We start from the raw sequence: 26,207 nt of genomic DNA, 5'->3' as shown, positions 1-26,207 counted from the left end.
AGGAAATGTTGAACGTCCTCTACTTATTTACGACGACGAGGACGAGAAGGTAGTGCCCGAAACTCAAAATTTGGGCGACGAGTACGAGGACGATGAACATAATGTGGATGAAGACGCCGGCAACAAAGAAGATGACGCTCGGGATAAAAAGGGAAAAATGGCGAGCGAAAAATGGACAAAGGTCCAAGAAGAGCCGTTGGCGAAGGCGTGGGTACAGTGCTCTACCAACAAAAAGAAGGGCAATCAACAAAACCGCGATAGTTTTTGGCGTAAGATTTTAGATCATTTTAACGCCACCGTTGGTGGAAGTAACCGGACCGTGCATCAAGTACGGTCTAAATGGACCCCGATGATGACGAAAATAAACTTTTTCAACGGCCTATACCAACAAGCGGTAAAAATTATATTTTTTAACATTGTATATTTTTTTAATTTTATTTACTAAGTTCATATTTTTTAACACTTATTATTTTATAATTTGTAGGATCGCACACGAGGAAGCGGATGTAAGGATCTCGACGTGATGAAAGTCGCTTTGAAGGAATTTAAAGAGAGATTTCCGAACGGTTTTCAATATGTCGAGGTGTGGGAGGTCGTTCGAAAACACGACAAATGGGCCTAAGTCCCATTGTTGGGTGAGGAAGGGGAAGGTTCGGCACAAAAAAGAAAGCCCGTTGACGTGGACCCTTCGATACCCGATATTAACGAAGACCCCTCGCCACAAATAACACAACGGCGAGACAAGCGTTAGGCGACATCGTCCGAGGGAAGCTCGGCCGAGTTGGCGGCACAATTCAAAGAGTACACCACCATGAAAGAAGCGAAGCACGCGATGGAATTGGAGGCGATTGAATTGAGGAAGAAAAGAGAGTCGGAGGCTCGCGAGCTCATATCGGAACAACGCGAGACGATGAAAAACTACAATTACGATCGAGATATGAAAACATTCCTCAAGCCGCACGATGATGCTCCGCCAAATATGTTGCCGTTCATTCTCGCCCGAAAGCGCGACATTGCTAACAAGTACGGGTGGCCGTGCGATTTCTAAAATTTTTATTTTCTAGTTTTAATGTAATTTTTATTTTCTAGTTTTAATGTAATTTTTATTTTCTAGTTTGAATGTAATTTTTATTTTCTAGTTTGAATGTAATTTTAACAAGTACGGGTGGCCGTGCGATTTCTAAAAGAAGCCCAGGGACTAAATGTGAAAAAGTTGATAAAGAGTTCCCCTGCGCCACATAAGGGGAAGAAGAGAAACCCCTACGACACGCGGGGTGGTGATTTGACCGGTATGTTCTTAGGGTTTAACATAATTACCCGTGTGTGCCATTGCTTCTGTCACGCCACACGACCGGACTCACTCAGGCCCCCGTGACATGCGGGGACAATTAAAATCGGAAATAAGGATTAATTCAATTAAAAGAAACTTGGGGATTAAGCAATTGGCATTCAGACTTCATCTGACGCTACTAGAGCTCAGGATAGGCGATTTTTGGGTTCCGAGGCCATTCTACATCTATTCCTTCATGCAAGATCAATTCCAGACAAAGTTTGGTGATAGAATGACGAACATGAACGGCTAAATACTTTGTAACTTTCTCTGGATGAACGGTTCTTAGGTTTGCACTAGATTTCAGTTTTTATTTCGTTGTGAATGAGTACATCTTGACCATTTATGCTTGATTTAAAATGTTTGTTTATGTTTGAATTATTTGTCTTTTTGTTAAATAATATGCCAATTTAATTCTATTATCAAACATGTTGGTTATTGGGTTATTTATAAATAATGGGCTGTGATAAGTGTTACAGGTTGTTATTGATATTGGGCTAACAACAGTTGGGCAGTTGGGCTTCTGGCCTTGTTTGTTATGTCGGTTATTCAAGGGTTGAAATGCATTATATCTCAAAGTTCAAGGGGTTAAAGTGTTTGTTTGTTTGACCCAGCTATATAAGGAGGAGAGAGATTGAACTCGTTCATTATTCAAGATTTTTTCTAGGGTTTCACTTTGCTTCTCTGATCTTCTTTCTTGTGGTGTTCAGCTGTGTTGATCACCGGAGTTTCACCGGAGTTGAAGATCATCATCATCCTGTGTTGTACAGATCTCAGTGTTGAGATCTTGGTTATATTTTGAGATCTTGTTGATCTCTGTTGTTGTTCTTTCTTTTTCTTGTATTTCTGTTATGTTCAACAGATTATCCAAATCTGTTGAACTTGTATTGTACTTCATTTAGATCTCAGAAAGCTGAGATCTAGGGTTATTGGTTGGGTACTTTTTGGTTTGGGTAATCAATAAAGTTTTGTCACTATTTTTTGTCATTATTTCTGGTGTATTGTTCTTTCTTGGTTGTGGTTGTGTTAGATCTGTACCTATTTTGACATGGTATCAGAGCTTCAAGGCTCTTTTACCCAGATCTAAGTCTTCCGCTGTTTAGATCTTATATAGATTTGTTCTGATATTGTTGTGTTCTTTGTAGATCTGTGTTTCTCTTTTGTCTGATCTTGGGGATATAAAGGTGTGGATCTTGTATCAGCTTTATTGGGATCTGTGCGAAGGCTGTGTTAGTCTTTGAAACCCTAGAAGGTTTCAAAGCAAACTAACCAGTGTATTATCTTTGTTCTTGGTGTTGACTAGTAACCCTAGAAGGTTACGGTCTTCATCACATGTGAAGATATTGCACCCACTATGAGATCTTTCCTTTCCTCTGTAGTTAGTTTTTTGTTTTGTTGGTTGATTAGTTGAAGTCGGGGTAGTGAGGACCGGCACCATTGTTTGTTTGTTTCTTGATTGGTTTTAGGGTTTGGCTCCTGTATTAAGACATGTTCAGGCACTATAAGTGATGAACCTGAAATCTTGACACTGATACAGCTTCGCCATAGTGTGTTGTATATCTGTTGGTTTATTGGTGTGTTGTTTACCTGCTTTCTTTGTTGTGTGTTATCTGTTATATCTGTTGGTTTCTTAGTGAGTATTGTCTGTCTTCTTGATTGTGTGTCATCATGGTTCAGCCAGAACCAGTGGATCAACCAGAACCAGGTGCTAGTACATCTCAGACCTTAATAAGTAAACTGGATATTGGAGATCCACTTTACCTTCACCCTAGTGACTCTAGTGCCCTTACTATTGTTAGTGTAAAGTTGAAGGGTACTGAAAATTATGCTGTTTGGTCTGCTTCTATTAAACTTGCTTTAGAAGCTAAAAATAAGTTTGGTTTTATAAATGGAAAGTGTGAAAAATCCACTGAGGATTCTGTGCTTGCTAGTCAGTGGGATAGGTGTAACTCAGTGGTATTAACTTGGCTTTTGAACTCTGTGTCTGAGGAACTTTTCTTAGGTCAAGTTTTTTCTAGTTTAGCTTCTGAGGTTTGGGAGGATTTGAAGGAGACCTATGACAAGATAGATGGTTCTGTGGTTTATGATTTGTTCAAGAAAATAAATAGTATTTCTCAAAATGGTTCAACTGTAGCTGACTATTATAATAGATTAACAACAATGTGGAAGCAGTTTGATGCTATGCTTCAACTGCCAACATGTTCTTGTAAAGCAGCTAAGGATTATAATGATTTTAATATGCTAATCAAGCTTATGCAATTCTTAATGGGACTTGATGATGTTTATCAACCAGTAAGAACAAATTTATTAACCAGAGAAACTTTTCCATCTGTCAAGGTTGCTTATTCTGTGGTTTCTAGGGAGGAATCACATAGGTTGACTAGTAGTGGGTCAAAAGGGCAAAATGTTTCTTTTGTTTCTAAACCAAATCAGTCATTTGAATCAAAAAGAAAAACAACTAATCAAAGGGGACCTAATCCAAATCTAAAATGTACACATTGTAATATGATTGGTCATACCATTGATAGATGTTTTGAGTTGATAGGATATCCACCAGGTTTTAAGAAAAAGCCTAATAGTGGATCTGTTAAAACAAATAAGTCAAATGCTGCTATTGGTTCTTCTACTAGTATGTCTACTTCTGGTCTTCCTTTTACATCTGAGCAGATTGCAAAGTTGCTAAGTTTAGTTGGTGAAAAATCTGGTGTGGAATCCACAAGTGTAGGAGGTGAGTCCTGTTTGGTTAACCACTGTGTTAGTTGTTCTAGTTCTTTGTTTTATGGTGGTGTGTTTAGTTGGATAGTTGACTCTGGGGCGAGTCAACACATGTTAAATAGTGATAAGGATATGTTTAATACTGTTGATGTTTCTGAGTTTGACATTAAAGTAGGTCATCCAAATGGAACTAATGTTAAAGTACAAAAAATTGGAGATGTCAAATTAACAAATGATATTATTTTAAAAGATGTGTTTTATGTCCCAGAGTATCATGTGAATTTGCTGTCTGTTCATAGACTTGCAAGAGATAATGATATAAAAGTGATTTTTAATGAAAACAGTTGTGTTTTACAGGATTCCAAAACAAAGAAAGTCCTGGTGACTGGTAGTCAGGACAGTGGTCTTTATTTTGTTGGAAAAAATGGTAATTCTATAAATGTTTGTTATAATAGTTATCTTAAAGCAAGTCTATGGCATAGTAGACTTGGTCATCCCTCTGACCAAGTTCTAGCTGTATTAAGGGATAGGTTTGATGTTAAAAGTATTGAACATGGACCATGTGATGTGTGTCATAGGGCAAAACAAGTTAGAGTTCCATTCCCTCTTAGTGATCATAAAACTAAGTCTATTGGTGAGTTAATACATCTTGATGTGTGGGGGCCTTATAAGGTTACCAGTTATGAAGGGTTTAAATATTTTCTTACTGTTGTGGATGATTTTTCCAGAACAGTGTGGTGTTATTTGATTACAAGTAAAACTGAGGTTTTTAATAGCTTTTGCAACTTTTATGAATTAATGTTAACTCAGTTTGAAAAGAAAATAAAATTAATTAGGATTGATAATGGAACTGAGTTTGTTAATAATCAAATGAACTTATTTTGTAAAAGCAAAGGAATTTTGCATCAAACCTCATGTGCTTATACTCCACAACAAAATGGAGTTGTGGAGAGAAAGCATAGACATCTTCTGAATACAGCTAGAGCCTTAATGTTTCAGAGTAACTTGCCTCTTAAATATTGGTCAGATTGTGTGTTAACTGCTGTTTACTTGATTAACAGGTTACCCTCTTCTGTGTTAAATGGTAGGAGTCCATATGAAGTTGTGTTTGGTTTTAAACCCTCTTTAGATCATCTAAGGAATTTTGGATGTCTTTGTTTTAGTACTATTTTGTCAGAATCTGATAAATTTGCTTATCATGCTGATAAGTGTGTTTTAATAGGTTATTCTAATGAAAAAAAGGGATACAAACTGTTGTGTTTGGATAATAAAAAAGTACATTTTTCAAGAGATGTAAAATTTTATGAAAATGTGTATCCTTTTAAGTCTAACTTTGGTAAAAATCAAGAACAGTTTAATAAAACAGAGTTAAATCAGATTAACTTTTTTGATTTTACTGAAACAATAACATCTAAGGTTCCTGCAGTTCCCAATGATGAGGAGGGTACAACTGGTGCTCAAGATCTCTACAGTGATGATCAGCAGCCAGTGTCACCTTCTACATCTGCTACTGTTCCAAATGTTGAAGAAAATCAACATGAGCAGGAACAGTTGGGTAGTAGTAGCCTAGGCAACAGTGGCAGGGCAGATAACACTGTAGAGGTAAATGATGAGACCAACCAATCTGAGGGAAATACTGTTAGGAAATCATCTAGAAAAACATTATTTCCAAAAAGATTTGATGAGTTTGTTGTAGAAGGGAAAGTTAAGTATGGTATAGAAAAGGTTGTGAACTATTCTAATTTGTCTGTGGAAAATTTTTGTTTTATTAACTCTTTGAATAAAACTGTTGAGCCAAGTTCTTACTTTGAAGCCATTAAAGATCCTAGGTGGATCGAGGCTATGAATAGTGAGATGGAAGCTCTGTATAGGAACAACACTTGGGTTGTTGTAGATTTGCCAAAAGGTAGAAAACCTATTGGCTGTAAATGGGTATACAGGATAAAATATAAAGCAAATGGGGAGGTTGAAAGGTATAAGGCTAGGCTAGTGGCAAAAGGTTTTAATCAAAGAGAGGGAATTGATTTTGGTGAGACTTTCTCACCTGTAGTCAAGATGGTTACTGTTAGAGTCATTTTAAAACTTGCTGTTAACAAAGGCTGGCCTTTGTATCAACTTGACATAAATAATGCTTTTCTGTATGGTTCTTTGTCTGAGGATGTTTATATGACCCTACCTCAGGGGTATTTTGATAATGATAAAAATAAGGTTTGTAAGCTTGTGAAATCTCTTTATGGGCTTAAACAAGCTCCAAGAAAATGGAATGAAAAGCTCACTTCTGTGTTACTTGAAATGGGTTTTGTTAAAAGTTTGTGTGATCATTCTTTGTTTGTTTTGTGTAAAGAGAATGTGATTGTTGTGTTGTTGGTATATGTGGATGATATTGTGATTACTGGGAATAGTATTTCTGAAATCACACATGTAAAGAAAAGTTTAAGTGAAAGTTTTAAAATTAAAGATTTAGGAATACTTAAGTATTTCCTTGGTATAGAGGTGTTGTACTCTGATGAGGCAATCTGTTTGTCTCAAAGGAAGTATTGTCTTGAATTGCTTAATGAGTTTGGATACTTAGGGTGTAAACCAGTGAATACACCAATTGAGCAGTCACATGTTATTACTAGTAAAACAGATAAGGACAATCAGTTTTTGGAAAATGTTAATGGTTTTCAAAAACTAATTGGGAAATTAATATATCTGTCTTTGACTAGACCTGATATAAGTTATGCTGTACAATTTTTGAGTCAATTTATGCATAAACCATGTCAATCTCATTTGGATATAGCTTTAAGATTATTGAGATACTTAAAGCAAAATCCAGGAAAAGGTGTAATGTTTAGGAAAACTGATAACTTTGATATATCTGGTTATGTTGACTCAGATTGGGGTAAATGCACTGTGACCAGAAAATCTGTTACTGGTTTTGGTATATTTCTTGGTGATACTCTTGTTTCTTGGAAAAGCAAGAAACAAGGTATAGTTTCAAGGTCTACAGCTGAGGCTGAATATAGGGCTATGTGTTCAGCTGCATGTGAAGTTATGTGGATTAAGAATATTCTGTCTGAGTTAAAAGTTTTCTGTACATTACCTATGAGATTGTTCTGTGATAGTAAATCTGCTATTTCTATCTCTCAAAACCCTGTTTTTCATGAACGAACTAAGCACTTTGAGTTAGATTTGCATTTTTTGAGAGAAAAAATAGCTAGTAGCATAATTGACCCACAAAAAATTGCTTCTGAAAATCAGATAGCAGACATTTTTACTAAAGGCCTAAATACTGCACAACATGATGCATTGTGTGAGAAGTTAGGTTTGTTTGATATGTTTGCTAATTGAATTATGAGGGGGTGTTAAATAATATGCCAATTTAATTCTATTATCAAACATGTTGGTTATTGGGTTATTTATAAATAATGGGTTGTGATAAGTGTTACAGGTTGTTATTGATATTGGGCTAACAACAGTTGGGCAGTTGGGCTTCTGGCCTTGTTTGTTATGTCGGTTATTCAAGGGTTGAAATGCATTATATCTCAAAGTTCAAGGGGTTAAAGTGTTTGTTTGTTTGACCCAGCTATATAAGGAGGAGAGAGATTGAACTCGTTCATTATTCAAGATTTTTTCTAGGGTTTCACTTTGCTTCTCTGATCTTCTTTCTTGTGGTGTTCAGCTGTGTTGATCACCGGAGTTTCACCGGAGTTGAAGATCATCATCATCCTGTGTTGTACAGATCTCAGTGTTGAGATCTTGGTTATATTTTGAGATCTTGTTGATCTCTGTTGTTGTTCTTTCTTTTTCTTGTATTTCTGTTATGTTCAACAGATTATCCAAATCTGTTGAACTTGTATTGTACTTCATTTAGATCTCAGAAAGCTGAGATCTAGGGTTATTGGTTGGGTACTTTTTGGTTTGGGTAATCAATAAAGTTTTGTCACTATTTTTTGTCATTATTTCTGGTGTATTGTTCTTTCTTGGTTGTGGTTGTGTTAGATCTGTACCTATTTTGACACTTTTATCAAATGTATTTGGGGTTTCTAGAATTGTTAGCGGGTTGATAATTAGGTGGGAGGTTGATATATTCAAGTGGACAATTGGATTGTTACGGTTAGGATTAAAAATTGTGTCTAATTGTTACTTCAACTAAACAGTATTTTAAGGCCATGTCTATATGGTGTTGATTAAACTGAGTTTTTGTGTAAAACTACAACTTGAATCCTGAAGGGGGTTGCTTTTCTTAAATCTGATAACACCTTTCTCAATTAATTTTATAGTTATCTTTCAAATCAATCGAAACCCTCAAATCAAGATTAGTAGTTAGTTAGTTTGATCATTTAGTTAAACACTAACCACGTCTTCCCTGTAGAGACGGCCTTACTTACCCGTACACATATTAGTATTTAAGTTATTAAAATACTTAATTTTATTAGCCCACGACAACTACATTAGTGTATAGTGTAGTTACTTAAGATGAATGTTGAAACATGTGAGGAGTTTATATAATATATACAGGGGTCGGTTAACGTACAAATTGTCTTAACATACGATGCGTATGCGATGCAGGTACAACATGTGGGTTTTTTTTACAACACGTTTTTTTTACAACATGCGGTTTTTTTTTCCAACATGCGGTTTTTTTCCCAACATGCGGACTTCGGTATTTTACAACATGCGTGGTTTTCGTTATGGGGGGTTATAACGTGCAGAATTCACATCTCGTACGCTCGTACAATAAGACACATTGTACATTACACTTTCTATAAAGATTGAAATCTTTAATTTACTCTTGTTATTATTAGAGTAAATTAATTACCTATTTACTTGTTGACAAAAAAAAAACACACACTCCCATTATCCGTCCTAAGCCAGCCATTGTCTTCATCCCCAACCGTAATCGCCTCGATCAATTGCTCACCCAAATGACACGCAAGCTGTTAACCAATCACTCTCCTTGTTTCCAAACTATGAGTTCCTAGCAAGTTGTCATTGTTACATGTCACTCGGAATTGCCTCAAATCAATTGTTCTTCCCTCTTCTCTTCTCCGCCTCATCTTTGCATATGTTCCAGCAACGTCGTTGCTGCCTCTTCTTCTATGGCCATTGACAGCAACTAAAATAAGACCTTTGTAACCAAACTGAAACACCCAATATACTATAGATATCCGTCTCCTTCTTCGAAACGCACTTTGGATTAACTATTGGAGCAGTTGAGGGATAGTCACATGATATCATTAAGTTTCACGACTCAACTCTTTGATCGACTATCTATACCTACCAACTTGGTTGACTTTTTAAGTTGTAAGAATGTAACAGAATATTGGAATAATGTTACACTGTAATTGTTTTTTTTATTACGTAAAAGGCAACATAATCAATCCCGAGCACTCTCGTGGCACCCGCTAGACCAAACAGAGTACTCCGTAACCAGAGTTCACCACCAATTTTGGGAAAAACCCGATAACCCACTCATCCGTAGGTACGACAATGAAATTACCGGTAAAACCCGTTTCCCTAGATCTCCTATCATTGCCCATAATCTCACTCTGCACCAAGTGAAAGTTGAGCCTACACCTCATAATATCTCACAAGAGGAATCCTGAGATGATTGGCATTACAATGTAATTGTATCTTCAATGTATTGGGCTTCCTCAAAAGTATCAAGACAAATAAACTTTTTTCATAAAGACAATTGCATCAAAATTAATGGTCCAAACGTCCAAGTGCCATGTGCAGGAATCATAACGTAGTGGTACTATAAAATTATAAGTTTTTCATTAAATAGTTAGAAAATAAAATAAAATAAAAAAATACAACAATTACAGATCAGTTCCAATTCCCACCGACACCTACCGTAGTACCAGGTCATCAGCTGCCCTGCTAATTGACGACTACCCGTAATATTCAGATCTGCCCGAGCCCACCCATCTCATTTCCTCTCCTTCAGTTTCTTATCTTCAATCAATTAAACAAAAACTAACTATAATTTACACACCGAAAGTATATTTTTATAAATACGTGTTCGAACTCTTGACCTCCCACTTTTGACGTTTTGATATATGTTATGGTTACTCAACGTTGCAAGCGTTCTTGAGCGAAATAGGTACATTGACCTTGGTGGGTTTGTAAACAATGGCACAAGAGATCTTTCTATGGAACTTGGGTTTAACTAATTTGCCGAGAACATAAGCCTTGGCTTTAACCGTGAAGTTAAGGTTCAGCGGCACTGGTGCGGTCAGTTTGCCGTTTTGGCTACTCCAGTTTACACCCCCACCGTATAATGGAACGCCACGGCCCTGTAAATTTACGCTTACTAGCCTGTGCCCTTTTCTTGATTGGTAAAATTTCTTGATCTGCAAATACCAAAATACCCATTTCAGTTATGAAATTGGAATCGAATTAGTATGACCAATGTAAAATTGAGATTAAATTAGCATATTTAAAGAGATGTATTCGCATTGAGTTATTATTCTGTTATATTCCAATTCCAACCGGAAAAGGTAAACGGGCAACAAGCTATGCGCTGCTACCCCTTTTTGAATAGCAAAACTCAGTCTTTTAAAAAACTGCATCCATAGATCGCAGGGTCATAACATTACTATGCATGACCTTTTGAACTTGACTAAGCAGACCCACAGCCTCTGGCGCAAGGAAACCAAAGGTAACAAAAGCAAATGGGATAAACACGTGATGGTTGTCATGACTTGTGTGAAATTGAGATCAAATTAGCAATACCCGAGTGAAGTTGAGATCAAATTAACAATGCCCAATTGAAATTAAGATCAAATTAGCAATACCCGAGTTAAAATTGAGATCAAATTAGCAATACCCATGTGAAATTGAGACGAAATTAAAGAAATTTAGTGAGACTGGTGTGAAATTGAGATCAAATTAGCAACACCCATGTGAAATTGAGACTAAATAAAATGGATCTTAGTTATGAAATGAGATCGAATTAGCAACACTCAGGTGAAATTGAGATCAAATTAACGATGCCCATGTGAAATTGAGATCAAATTAAATTAGCAAATTGAGATCGAACTAGCATTTAGCAACACCCATTTGGGAAATTGAGATCATAATTAGCAATACCCATGTAAAATTGATATCAAATTAGCCACGCCTATGTGAAACTGAGATTAAATCAACAATACTCATGTGAAATTGAGACTAAATTAAATCAATTTGTGATAATGAGGTGAAACTGAGATCAACATTTAGATAAAAAGTTAAAGAACATGTGTCACTTACAGTTCCAGAAGCTAGGGTTAACTCCGTGTAGGCCAGATCTAACGGCGTCGACGACACATGAACTCCAAAAAAGGTACCCCGATTCCGAAAATTAAACCTAATCGTAGCATTCATATTCACCATCTCAGTAGCAACTCCAGACGCATCCGCTCCAGCATTCACCACAAACTCATCAAACGAAATACTCTACAAAACACCAAATACCTTAAAATGTTAATAATAATCTTCAAACTATTCATAATCTTAAAAACATTATTAATTACCCTCATCACAACATCCGGTTTCTGAGGTTTAGCAGCAGCCCACAAAACCAACGCAAAAAACGAAAACAGAACAAAAAACCCGACAACAAACGCCAAAAAATAGCACCGACGTGGGATCCCTCTCCGGTGATCATCGTCAACCAACCCTTCTTCCTCAATTGCATCGAACCCTTTGCCGTGTTTCACCGGCTGGAGTTGTTGGCTGGATTTTCTGGAGCCGGGTCGGAGCGACCCGGAGAAACGGGTAGAAGATGAGTTTCTGGAGTGGCGACCCGGTGAGCCGTTGGGGCTTAAAACCGGAGTTGAGTGGAATGAGTTAGTGGTTTTTTCGCCGTCGTGAGAGTCACGTGATGGGCTTTGGACGAAGTAGACAGGTCGGCGTGGTGATCTGGTTGGGGATGATGCGGTCTGGCTGGTTACCTCGGAGTCGGTTTTTGCGTGCATTGACATTATTGCTGTGAATGAGATTGGAGATTGGAGAAGATGGGGGGATAATGGGTGTGGGTTTGTTTTAGTGAGGAAGTCTTGCTGGTAAAGGTTGGAATTTTGGGGTTTATTAATATGGACAAAGTGACGGTGATAGTGGTTCCAGCTATATAAATGTTCAACTTTTGCTGCTATAATTATTTAATTATTAAACGACTCTTAACTAATTCGATTTTATATGATATAACGAGAAGCATGTTACGACCGCGTTGTAAACCGAATAAAAAGTAAACGTAAAATTATAACGTGTTAACTTACAAAATGTAGATCAATACAAAAACGAAATTTTAAAAATCTAAAATGTGGTACCGTTAAACATAAAAAATTAGTCTTATAATATGGTTTTAAAATTAAAATAATTAATATATTTTAATAATGATTCCGTTCTACCGGAAATCTTTAAAGGAATCAAAATAGAAACTGAAACACTAAATGCAAAATAGAAATTGTTTATAATTTAAATCATGCTACAATTCATACGATGGTATGAGAAAGATGGTAAGAAAAATTGCTTCTAGAGTGGTATAAGAGAGGGAGAGACGAAAATAACGGGAAGAAAGAGTGATCGAAGATGGGTGACAAAATTTGAGAGCCATTGAGAGAGAGTAAAGGGAGAGAAGTTGAATAATGAATGTGTGAGGGGACAAAAGGTGTTAATTAATGTAGTAAAAATAACGGAGTTGGACTTTTTTAAACTGCCAATTGTTACTTTAATCCTAATGAGACCCCGAACTTAAGTAGAAACACCGAAGAATTCTAACCACGTTCACCACCTCATTCCTAGACCAATCCCCCATCATGATAGCGTCGTCCGCGTAAAGAAAGTGAGAGATACACAGACCATTGTTAGATAACTTAATACCTCTAATCACATCAGCTTCCTTCGCGCTCTCGATCATGCACGAAAGGGCTTCCGGATTGTCCGCCTTTTAAGTATCTTGGGCTCAGAGTCGGAGCGAATATGAAGCAGATATCTAATTGGCAACCGGTTTGTGACACTTTCCGTGCACGGCTTGCAAAATGGAAATCCCAATTTCTCTCTATTGGTTGAAGGGTGGTGCTCATAAAATCGGTTTGGAAAGTTTACCAACGTATTACTTTTCGCTTTATAAAGCTCCAAAGAAAGTGATTGCTACATTAGAGTCTATGATAAAAAATTTCTTGTGGGGAGGTAACTTGGAAGAAAGAAAGATGCATTGGGTTGCGTGGGAGAAGGTTTCTCGGCACAAGAAAAATGGAGGTTTGGGCTTGAATAAGTTAGATGTGATCAATACGGCTTTGTTATCCAAATGGGGTTGGAGGTACAAGACTGAGAAGAATAATCTCTGGAAAAGAGTCGTTGATGCCACCCATTCGAGTCGGGTGGGTTGGGAGTGCATTCCTTTTAAAAACACGAGCTCCGGTGTTTGGCTTGACATAGCAAAGAATTTTATCAAAACGAAGGTAGGAGGGCGGCCTCTAAGAAGCTTTTTGAGAGGTACGGTGGGTAATGGCGAGGATATATCTTTCTGGTTAGATCCCTGGCTGTTTAATGACCCTCTTAAAAACATATATCCCGATCTATTCAGCTTGGAGGTTAAAAAGAAATGTTGTGTGGCCGATAGAATTAAGCTAATCGATCATGTGGTTCAGTTTCACTGGAGCTGGCGTTCTGATTTTGCAGCCGCTGGCCAAGTCTCGAGCCTATTTCAGCTGCAATCGGACCTTGCGGGGGTTCTGATCTCGGTATATTCAGATCGGTGGAAGTGGAGTGCAGACCCGACAGGTACGTTTTCTGTTAAATCCGTTAAAAGATTGTTGAAAGAGGAGGAGGTTCAAGGTAGTTCTTTCATCTTGAGTTGGTGCAAATGGGTCCCCGCAAAAGTTAACATACACGCTTGGAGAATGGAGATGGATAAAGTTCCTACCGCTGAAGCCTTAATAAGGAGAAATATAGGTGTCCACTCAACCTTATGCCCGGTGTGTAACTCGGAAGAAGAAACCGTCGACCATGTGTTTAATACGTGTATTAGTTCCGCAAATGTTTGGAATGGTGTAAGTGTTTGGTGTAAGATCCCTAACATTTTCGCTTTTTATCTCAAAGACCTTTTAACTATCTTCAAAGACCTCGATGCAACGGAGAAGAAAAAGAAAGCGGTTCAAGGAATTATATTGATTGGTTGTTGGAGCTTGTGGCGAGCTAGGAACAATGCTAAATTCTCCAATACCCCGATTAGAATAGTGATCATTTTGAGTGAGATTAAGGCTTTGGGTTTTTTATGGTTTTCCTATAGATCGAAATACAAAGATTTGGAGTGGAGGGATTGGTTGTCTTTTGTAAATATGTAATTGGAGTTGTTGTTCTTTGCCGGCCCGGCTTGGGTCGGTAGTTGTGTTAATGATAGTTACCTTTCAAAAAAAAAATCCTAATAAGACTGATCCGAATTAATTCTATAAAGTCGGATGCATAACCTGAACCCGGTTTTGTTACACATTAAGTAAGTACGTTTAATAAACATTATACTTCATCAACTAACATATCTCCAACTGAAGATAGATTTTTTCACTTAATTCTGGTGGCATATCCCTTATACATAGGTATATTTCAACATTATCTTTAAGAAGAAAACCTTAGTCACCACAAATATAAATATCCCGGCATTGTTATTCTTATTCTCAACTTTCTTTCTTTTGTAGGTAACTGTTTCTTCAAGTCCTATTCCTAAATTACAACTTTTTACACCTAACCCAACAATCAACACATGTAACTCTTTGAACTAACATCATTTTTTTAATGAACAATCACTAGACAACTAGGCTATGGATGATCTAATTAAATATACTAGATTAGAAAGTCCATTTGGTATATAAAATCAAACAAGATAACTCAATTCAAAAGATTAGTTTGGTAGGTGAGAGAGCCTATTTGGTAGACCTGGCAAACGGGTCGGGTCGGGTCGGGTCATGGGTCAAAACGGGTTCGGGTCAAAACGGGTTCGGGTCAAAACGGGTCAATTATAAAAAAGGGTTGATTTGGTTCGGGTCGAAACGGGTTCGGGTCGAAACGGGTCCGGGTCAGAACGGGTTTCGGGTCGGGTCGGGTCCGGGTCAGAACGGGTTTCGGGTTGGATCGGGTCAGTTTTTTTTTCCTTCCTGAAACGAAACGGGAGAAACTAGAAGCGAAATGCCCGGTTTGATGTCATGTAAGACCGAATTCGGACCCTCGCAACCATTCAAGGGTGCGAGGATCACCGGTTCACTCCACATGACAATCCAAACCGGTGTCTTAATCGAAACACTAACCGCCTTAGGCGCAGAAGTCAGATGGTGCTCCTGCAATATTTTCTCCACGCAGGACCACGCAGCCGCTGCCATCGCATGTGACTCGGCCGCGGTGTTCGCGTGGAAAGGGATAATGCTCGTGATCTGATAATTTAGATCTGAGCATAGAACTGAATTAACCAGCTTGTAACCGACTTTACTAATATAATCTAACCGAATCAATAACTGGCGGTTTGGTGTTATGTTTCTTTGAAAACCAACTATTTCGGTTCAGTTTTAGTAAGCCACTATCTTTCACCGACAATAACCGAACCGCACTAATATCTTCCCCAACGCCGCTCGCCACTCCCCCGCAAAAACCGGATCACTCGCTGTAAACCCGATCCCTTTCAACCGACACCTTAACGAAGATCGAATGCTGTTCGGTAACATCGAGTAGATATCATCCCGCGCATCGACACCAACTAGTTGAGGCGATCGTATCATCTTCTCCGTCACAATGATTAAATTGGCGTAATGTAGAGCGAGAGCAGCCGCGCCTAAAGTGGTTGACGACGGTTTTAAAATCTCCGAATTCGTGTTGAAAAACCCGTGTGCGAGGTGGTTGTTTTCTGTATGTTTCGTGCTTTTCGCCAATGGTCCGGATACAAAGGTGAAAGAACTCGGGGCCTGATCCGACGGGTAAATAGTGGCGGAAGCCGAAAGGCTTCGGTGGAGCGAAGGCGGGTACCCGTGGTTAATATTGAACACGAGTTTGATTCTTGCGAGAATCGTAAAGATCGATTTTACAAGCAACGATGTAACTGTATCGAAACTTCTGTTCCATAACGACTTCTCTTTTAGATACTTGATCTCTTGTTTCTGCCACTGGAGCTTTTGCTGCAAATCAAGAATCTTCTGTTGCTTCGAAACGTAATCTTTTTTATGCAAATCGCACTGCGAATATTTCTTCAAACTGTTTTCGATAACAGTTAATTCATCGATCTCGCGATGAAGTGCAACAGTTGTACAAACATATCTCTCCATCTTCTTATTCCGGGCCTCCATTTCTTTCCAGCTCACAACCCAATTATGCGGATCACGACCCGTATTCGCAAAACCATCAAACAACATCTCGAAGCAGCGCAAGTTCGCGTCTTCGCACCGTTTACTCAGTCTAGAAACAGATTTCGAAACTGCTTTAAGGTTTTCAACCATCTCAGCACAAGCTAAGCTGAGAAGAAACACGTCGTCCGTTGAGACAATTCGTCGAACACCTTCTAGGCATATCGGTTTGGTGTTATGTTTCTTTGAAATCCCCCACCCCTTACATCGTATAAATCGGAAGTCAAAGTGCTTATAAACTCAACGATTACCTGCAATTTTCGCCAGAAGGTGAAATTTCTTCTTAATCGGACTGTTTTGAAGTGATTGCCGATGAAAATCAAAGATCTGATGGGTGGGTTTGGAACAGGATCTTGGAAAGATGATAAAGAGTTATTGGTTTGATTGGGAAAACTTGATGCAATCTTCGTCGATGATGTTCTTCAAGGTCGATGATGTTCTTCAAGGTCGATGATGTTCTTCAAGGAATCAGACAATCAGTGTTGATGCTGAGTGTTAACCCGTGGTTTATCTTGTGTTCTAAAACCCTAACCCGTATGACCCGTTGTTCTAATTTACTCCACCCTAAATGACCCGTACTTATGACTTTTATGTTTTTAAAAGACCCGCTTTGACCCTCTTATTTTAATTCCTTTACCCAAAACAACCCATTGTCTAATTTTTTTAACCCAAACTGACCCATATGATTGTTTTTGGGTCAGGATTGCCCCCTCTACTATTTGGTATATAAATCTCATATTGATTGCCATATAACCAATGTGTAACAAGTCTCATACCTTGCAATAGTTTCAGTCCATAACATACACAAACAAGGGTCACCAACAAAATATCAACGACAACACAATTACGTCGATAATTAAGACAAATTACTGATGGAATCCACTAAAAACATAAATAAAGGTAAATGTTAATTAAAGAACTTTAGATAATTCGTTGCTTAGAGCCCCATCGATAATCTCTCGGTAAATTCCATCAACAATCTGTCAGAAATTAGATTATACACGACCATATTTCCAACAAAGTAATGCATGCAGATTTACATCGGTAAGCACCTTTATTAACAAATTTCCAAGGGATTGTGCTGTCGACAATACTAGTTCGTCATGTCACGTTTTTGTCACAATGGTAAACAATAACTAAAAGATGTGAAATTAAGTTGTATATAACCTTACAACGGAAGCTAATATCTTTTGTAAGTTTATTTCCATGAGAAGTATAACTAGAAGAAAGTTCATAGGGTGGTACATGTAACAAACATAAGCTCTTTGTTCATGAAAGAAGTAATGGAGCAATACTTGCGGGTTATTCTATTTACACCAATATTTCTATTAAATGCATCAATTGATGGAACTTTAAATGATATATATATATAGGGTCGGATTTAGAGAAAACGATCAAAAGTGTGAGAACGGTGAGAACGCTTAACGATCGTCCGATCAAAACAATCTATGGACTAGATTGACGCGGTGGCGATTTCGTAAATAACATCAATTTTATTATGTGGACGCGCTTCATTAAGGGTAAAATGGTCTTTTGACTACTCCACATAAAACGCCAAATCATAAAATAAAACGCCAAAAACAAAAATCACAGACCATTCTAAGTAAAACGCCATTAAATATAAAACGCCAAACTTAATTATAGTAAAATCCCGCCTTAAAAAACCGCCAAAAAATCCTATATATACAACATCTCAGACCTTTAGTTAAAAACACACACAAAAACCCAAACGCCATATTTCATATAACCCATTCGCCTTAGAAACGCCAAAAAACCCAAACATCAAATATCTTCAACCCCAAAAACGTTTTTTTTTTTTAAATTCAGTTTGGCTGTCAGTAAGATTTCGCTCAATGAAATAGACAAAATCCTAAAGTGAGGATATAGTCCATTTCATTTAGTAAAATCTCATTGACTTATCCTAAATTTCCATCAAATTTATAACGCCAAAACATACAAAAACATTATTGAGGTTTGTTGTCAATAAAGTTTAGTTGTATGGGGTGGACAACATTGTCAGTTATCTTTCTTAACCGAGGATTAACAATGTTGTACATCTCATACGGCAAAACATTATTGATTTTAGCATGATCAAAATTTGAGGTTTAAGGTGATCTTATTTCGTGGCGTTCTTTTTATCGGTAAAACGCCAAAAAAGTTAAAAAAATCAAACATTGTTGATTGTAAAAATTCAAGATTGTTGGCTGAAGGATATAAACGTAATAACATTTTGCTGCATGAGATGGACAAATATTCAAGAAAAAGATGTTGATGTCAGACTGTGTGCTTCCAAACAGCAACACAAAAAACTACTTGAAAAACAAAAAAACAAAATGAATCATACGAAAGTCGAACCAGCAAGTTAACATGATTCAAAAAAGAGAAAGAAAGAGACTGGAGACAGAGAAGATTTGGAAGATCAATTGTTTATGTATTCTTTTTTTTTATTTTCCTTTTCAGTTAATTGTTATATAATAAAAACGCCATATATAATAAAAACGCCAAAACAGCCAAAATGCTTGTTTAAAACAATATCATTCAGTTAAACGCCACCAAAAAACTGCCAAACTATAATAAAATTACTTTGAAAAATTATTATAAAAAACTCAAATAAAAAAAAATAAAAATAAGAAAAAAAAAATAAAAAGCAAACTTGAAAATCTAACTAGAAACAGTAAATACAAAATCATTAAATACTGAAGAATCTAAAACGCCAAACTTGAAAGATGAGACGTGTTACAGACTTCAGAGATAAAAGCTTATCAAAAACATTAATTACAAAACAGTAACTGAAAAGACAAAATACTTTATTATAATAATGCACCGCCTAATTTAGGCGCCAAAAAGACATCCTACAAAATGATACATCTCAGCAACTTCCATTTGATCAAACCAAAAAAAAACAAACGCCAAATACTACTAAATACCACCCACTGTAAAACGCCAACAAATAAACTGAATGAATTGTTATTAGAGGGAAGTACCTCAGAAAAGATTTTGCTGCATGAGATGGACAAAATTTCAGGAAAAAGATACTGATGTCAGTCATATGGCATTTTGTATTTTTTGTTCTTGAAGAAAGTTTGGATGAGGAGAAGAGGTTAATGACACTGAAGAGTGGGTTCACTATAAAGATGAAGATCCAGATAAAGAAAAAGCGAAAAACCCACTCACATGCCATAGATCTATGTCCCGAAACATCCACACAAAAACAAGGTTCAACAGACGAGCAGGCAAAAAAAATCAAACCCATGGGTTTGTTAAGTTTTACATAAAACGCCATATATTTGATGACAGTTCTTGTACTATTAAAGAAGAGAGAGACTGATGACACTGAAGATTGGGAAAAGAGATCCGATTAGGATTTTTAATTTATTTCCTTCCCTTGTATTTTTTTTCCTGTGGTTGAAATATAATTTAACAATAGTAAAACGCCAAGATACCACAAACGCAAAAATGGTTATAAAAAATAACAGATCAATAGGCCAACTTGTTTAAACGCCTTGGAAAACGCCATTCAAATAGATTTCCTGCCCCCTGGGTTCCATTGGCATACGGTGTGAATAACGCCATAAACGCCATAAACGCCAAAATGTTGATACAATGGAACCATTAAAACGCCATTAATTATTGAATTTGGTTAACGCCAAAAATCTCAAAAACAAAAAATTAAAACAACATTGGGAAAAAAGCGGAACAGGAAAAGCAGAAGATGAAAGGACAAAAAGCTCCTCCGCCCTTTTCTAAGCGGCGTGACACGTGTTGGTCCAGGAAGCGTTCTCACCGTTCTCACACTTTTGATCGTTTTCTCCCGATCTCGTTTATATATATATATATATTTACTAGGTTATCACGCATGAATACTTATGGGTTGTGAAATTTTTTATCTAAAAAAATAAATATACATATATATTAATAAATGAAAATTGCATGATAATTATAGTATCAAAACTTTAATCGTGTAAAAACATTATTACAATGAACAAATGTTTATCATCAATGGCAAACATGAAATACGTAAAAATTATAATATAATAGATGAAAACTTACTTTAAATGTAAAGAGTGATGAAAAAACTATACGACAACGTAGAAAAATGTCAGAATGCAGATTCAAAGAACCTTCAAGTATTTGTATTTATAGACATATGGTATTTATGGAATACGGGTAAGGATGTATATAAAACTTATTTGTGCTAAGAAAACCTAAGAAACCCTATTTATAACCATTGATCAACATGATCCAATAGTTGAGATTATTAAACAGTATTTTGATTTAAATCTAATACCATTTAAGTGGCTGGGGGGTATTTTGGTCAAGACATTGCACACAAGTAAATAAGAAATAATATTTAATAACACTTTCTTTCCACCTTTCATTTCACTAACACTCTCTCTCCACCTTTTTCTCTCACCAACATTCCCTCTCCACCTTTTCTCTCACCAACATTCTTTCTCTACCTTTTTCTCTCACCAACATTCTCTCTCTTACTTTATCTACAGATTTACTTTTCATTCAAATCAATTTTAAATTTCAGATTATATAAATTCTTTTTTATTATGACGAGATTTTTTTATTCGTAGTTATACTAGTAATTGTTACATATGTAACTAGTTAATATGTGAGACTGGTATAACAAAATAAAGGGGAGACATGGATTGTATAAAGAGAGACAAATAAGGTATGGCGTCCAGCCACTTCTCTCATCATTTTTCAAGTTTCACATCGTGGTGACTGATTTTCAGATCTGAAGCTATGGTGACAAATTTTCAAATCTGGAAACATCTCGTACCAGCAACCAACTTCTTCCAACAACCAACAACCACTAACACAACCGTCTTCTTCCTTGTCGACGTTAAGTGAAACCGGATTCGACAACACCGCCAACAGCCACTAACATAACCGTCTTCTTCCTTGCCGGCGGTAAGTGAAACCGCTATGGTTAAACATTGTAGTCGTCAATCAATAAGTGAAACCACCTAGTATACTTTAAACAAATCGTCTTCTTCCAACAACCACTGTTGCTAAATGTTGCAGCGGCCAATCAGATGTTGTGATTGCTGAAACCACCTTCGATTAGTGGCTAATCGGTTATTTTTGTGGGATATGATTTCAATCAGTGGCTAATCGATTGTTTTGTGGGATAATATTTTTTGGGTCAATGTGGCAAGTGAAAAAGGGATAAAAAAAACAATGATGAATGGAATTAAATGTATTAATTGTCTAGGTGAAAAAAGGCAGGTGAAATTGATATGTTGTATCCATTTTAGCATTGTATTCCATATTTTGTATTATTCGAACATTTAGCATATGTCATTTTGCTTGTGCAACTTAATTTGATCTCTTTTTAGTTTGTTACATGTGTTACCTAGTTTTCCAGGTAACATGTGTTACAATGCTGCATCCCTATGCAACTACTTTATGTAACATGTGTAACACATGCTACATCTTGTTTTCTCTAAATAAAGGTAACATGTGGTAACATGTGTAACGTGGCTATACAAGTGCTAGCCTCTGGTGTAGAACATGCAACTACTCTATGTAACATGTGTAACACATGTAACATCTTGTGTTATCTAAAAATATGTTACAAATAAAAGATAACATGTGTAACCTGGCAATACAAGTGTTGGCCTCTGGTGTAGATCACGTAACTACACAATGTAACATATGTAACTTGGTTGTACATGTGTTATCCACTTGGGAGTAACACATGCAAAACATGGAAACTGATAAAAAGATAGTATCCAATCAAAACCTTCATGAACATATGAGACCATACGTGGAAATGTTTTGACCTTGATTGGTACGTGGAGGTAATGACAAGTCACCATACTCATCACTCAACTGATCTATGAAAATGGTGGGAGCGATGATTACGTAGGGTAAGGCTAACTGTGACAATTTATACACGGTAAAAAAATTGTAGCATTGGGGAACCCTTGTAACATATACAACAAATATACTAGTTAAAAATGGTGAAATATGCTAAACAAATATGTTGTGGGTTTTGATATGTTTAAACCTTTGTAAAATGAGGGTGGAACAAAGATCCTAATATATAACCATGTAACAGATGTTCTAAGCAGTGTTGCATATATTAGGAGTATAAAGTGTCGTACAATCCAACAATATTACATTATTTATGGAGTAAAAAAATATGAAGGTGTAAGAAGATCAGGATATCTAACTTGTGCCATAATCCCAACGTTTAATAAATGTAACTTGTGTTACGAGTGTCAAATGTAACTTGTGTTACGTTTAACTTTCTAATATAACACATAAACAGATGGAAAAGGAAAATTTATAAAGGTGCAAACACTTCAAATGTAACTTGTGTTACGTGTAGCTTCCCAATATAACACATTGAAAAAAATATAGTAGAACTGATGCTTCCTAATATAACACATAAACAGATGGAAAAGGGAAATTTATAAGGGTGCAAACACTTCAAAGTAACAGATTCTATTACAGAGTCCAGACATGTAAAAGATCACACATTTGTTTTGTGACTTTTTGACTGAAAAACCTGCTTGATCACCGAAAGTTTTATACATGGCAAGAAGAGGATGTAACTGCTTGTCAACAATAGGTGTATAGGATGGAATTACTTGTCAACAATAGGTGTCCAACATTTCGTGGCTTGGGGCTGTTGTTGATCATCTGTAGAAAAGTAGATATGTTAGAGGTTAAAAAACACATTAACACGTGTATACTCAGGTTGTAGGCCAGAGTCTCTAACATAAGGGTGTAACGTGTATATAATGAGTATACATATGTTACCACTTATGTAAGACATGAATTCCATGTATGTAAAGGTATGTTACATGAGTTACACATACATGTAACATGTGTAACCTGGATATACATGTGCTATCCTCTAGTATAGAATATGCAACGACTCTATGTAACATGTGTAACCTTGATATACATGTGCTACCCTCTGGTATAAATATGCAACGACTCTATGTAACATGTGTAACCTGTGGATATACAGGAAATATAAACCAGATTAACACAAAATGTTGGTCACATCATTCCTTTTGTCCAGGTTTGTAACATTGAAAATAAAGATGACACCTAGCTGTTCATTACATATTTAACAACGGGTTGTTGCATATGTAGTTGTCAAAAAGTATATGTAAAAAATGTAACATATGTAGCTGGCAGAAGATGTAACATATGTAACAAAATAAAGGGACAAATAGATTGTATATATTATAAAAAAACATTACAATCAAACTTAAACTTAACATAAGTGTTTTATATGAACTTAAATATATAAAAATATCCAAAAACTATCATAAGATAACCATCTTCATCTTGAGCACAAAACATCCATTCACCTATGAACAAAACAAGTACATCACTATTAATCTCTTATAGTTAAACTTATTAATCTGCTATGTAACACGTGTACATGTGTAAAGTTTTGCTATAACACATGTAACAACTATATGTAAGATGTGTAATGTGGCTATATATGTGTTACATATGTGAAGCCCCCTTTGTGTCAAAAAAGGGGTTGGGGGTGACTATAAGTAACATGTGTAACGTTGTTACTACATATAAGTAACTTTTTTTATTTGTAAAATAAACGAGATATTCCGAATAAATTATGAAATTTTCTAAAGGTAATGAAAATGTGTTATCCAAGTGAAGTACATCACTATTACATTAAGTATATATTTGTAACACCCTGTAAGAACATATATTACCTCGAAGTGTAACACATGTTACAAGATATAGGACACACAGTTTAGAATGCAATTGGCAGAAATGTAACATACGTAGCTAATTATGCCAGTAAAAAAACATGGCTTTTTATTTGTAATATAAACGAGATTATAAAAAGTATACCCCCCCCCAAATAAAATCCAACTAAAAATAATCATCAACTCCAAATCGATGAACAAACAATTTAAAAATTCAACATTAATCTTCGTAAAAGAAATATCAATATACTTTGAAGAGATAAATTAGGCACACACAAATTTCTTCCTGGTCTTGATTTTAAAAAATTGAAATAAACAAACTAAGCTTTGATTTTAAATCTATCAAACATCATAAAAGGTATAAATCTAAAAAAAATACATAAATAACAAAAGTAAGATCTTTAAACTTGTTTCTCTCTCACACACTTGTGCGTGTGTTCTTGATGTCAAGATGAATAAGATGAAGATTGTAGTTTCTCTCTAAAAAAATTAGCTTTCTCTCTCTAAAAACAGAAACAAAGATATGATAAGAGCAACACCTTACTACTTTTCTTTGAGAGCTTCGATGGTGGCTTCGATCTTCAGATCTGGTGGCTTCAAAAGAAAGGGATGACTACATGAACACATGGTGGCTTCGATCTTCGATCTTTGATCTTCAGATCTGGTGGCTTCGATCTTCAGATCTCGTGGCTTCAATGGTGGCTTTGAGAAATGGATTCTTCAGATCTGGTGACTTTGATCTTCAATCTTCAGATCTCGTGGCTTCGACGGAGAAGAGGATATGCAGGTTTGAGTTGTGTCTGAGGAAGAAAGGAATAAGAGAGAGAGAAGAGGATATGCAGGTTCGAATGGATGAAAAGACAATATCTAATCAAAAGATAAAAGAGATATATGAGAGAGAGAGAGAGAGATAGTGATGTGACAAAAAGAAAATGATGGGATGGGGAAGGGTGAGGTGATGAGTTGAATAAAATGACCAAATTGCTCTTTATACATGTGTTTTTAATAGATGATGTGGATGAATCTTGTCCACACAATCCAGGTTTCCCAAGTTTTCTCAATTATAAGGGTTTTCTTCAGATACTTATATTATGGAATACATTATAAAGATTATACAAATCAATTACAATCAAATTAATACTCTGAATTATAAAAAGGATGTTATATTTAGAAAGTTTTTAAAAAATTTGAAATGGGTCAACAATACACTCGACTTTCTATAGTTAGGATATTTTATAAAATAAATAGACAAATGTACCTGAATTGTATAAAATATTTAAAGAAAAATAAAAATAAACTAATAGCAAAATACATGAAGAATAAAGAATAATACAAACTTAGTTAAATATCTATACACTTTATTAAGTATGGTTAAAATAACAAATTTGTGGTTTTGTTGTATTAAAAATGATTAATGTTCATTTCATGAAAAGTAATTAAGGATAAAAGTGATATGTAATTTTTATTTTTGTATTTTTTTATGTTATCGTATGATTAAATTATGAAATAATAAATGTAATCTCATAAAATAAGAAACATAACGAAACATGATTTTCAACGAAACACAATAAAAGATAACTCAAAATGTCATAATAACTAGGGAAACCATAAAAATGTCTTCAAACACCAAAAATAAAAAACACAATACAAATACTCCAATAACAAAGGAAATGTTTTTTATTGTAACCACCACTTGCAAATCTCGTTTCTCAATTCTTGCCTACATCTTCGTCAATATCATTCTTCTCAACACTCATGCGAGGTTTACTTGCTGAGGAACCCAAGCCTTCTTCGATCGCATAAACATCACCAAGGCTACGCTTCAACTCAGCAGATGATTGCTTCACGTCAGTCACGTAATCCTTTGAAACCGGTGTTGAGTTATCACCAGTGTAAGATACACCATCCTTAAAAAAAGATAAACAATTTATATAAACACAACAATTATAAGTATATAGCATTATATTTTTTAAAGTTAAACCTTTGAGCATTCACCACCAGCAGATTGGAAGTCGGACTAACTCAGACCAAATGAATCAGAAACATCAAGCTGTATTAAAAATCAAAATCAAAAGAGAATTTGTATAAACCTCA

General features: G+C 35.9%; 2 protein-coding genes and 1 long non-coding RNA gene across 3 annotated transcripts; all 3 read right to left on the bottom strand.

Annotated features, from left to right (window-relative positions):
* Positions 1-9,764: 9,764 nt before the first annotated feature.
* Positions 9,765-14,716, bottom strand: LOC110879075. The gene is made up of 3 exons (XM_022127485.2): positions 11,548-14,716; positions 11,285-11,470; positions 9,765-10,386 (listed from the first exon to the last, which is right to left on the bottom strand). The coding sequence occupies exons 1-3, from the start codon at positions 11,995-11,997 to the stop codon at positions 10,102-10,104; spliced, it is 921 nt and encodes a 306-aa protein (XP_021983177.1). The 5' UTR covers positions 11,998-14,716; the 3' UTR covers positions 9,765-10,101.
* Positions 14,537-16,960, bottom strand: LOC110879074 (protein PSK SIMULATOR 1). The gene has a single exon (XM_022127484.2). It carries the CDS (start codon positions 16,489-16,491, stop codon positions 15,589-15,591), a length of 903 nt encoding a protein of 300 aa, XP_021983176.1. The 5' UTR covers positions 16,492-16,960; the 3' UTR covers positions 14,537-15,588.
* Positions 16,961-23,593: 6,633 nt separating this feature from the next.
* LOC118482160 lies at positions 23,594-25,021 on the bottom strand. Its single transcript, XR_004867511.1, has 2 exons — positions 24,653-25,021; positions 23,594-23,744 (listed from the first exon to the last, which is right to left on the bottom strand). It is a non-coding gene; the product is annotated as an uncharacterized LOC118482160 (long non-coding RNA).
* Between the last annotated feature and the right edge of the window lie 1,186 nt (positions 25,022-26,207).

The sequence above is a fragment of the Helianthus annuus genome, chromosome 9 (assembly GCF_002127325.2).
Source record: "Helianthus annuus cultivar XRQ/B chromosome 9, HanXRQr2.0-SUNRISE, whole genome shotgun sequence".
Lineage (NCBI taxonomy): Eukaryota > Viridiplantae > Streptophyta > Magnoliopsida > Asterales > Asteraceae > Helianthus > Helianthus annuus.
This window is presented reverse-complemented; position numbering and strand designations above follow the sequence as displayed.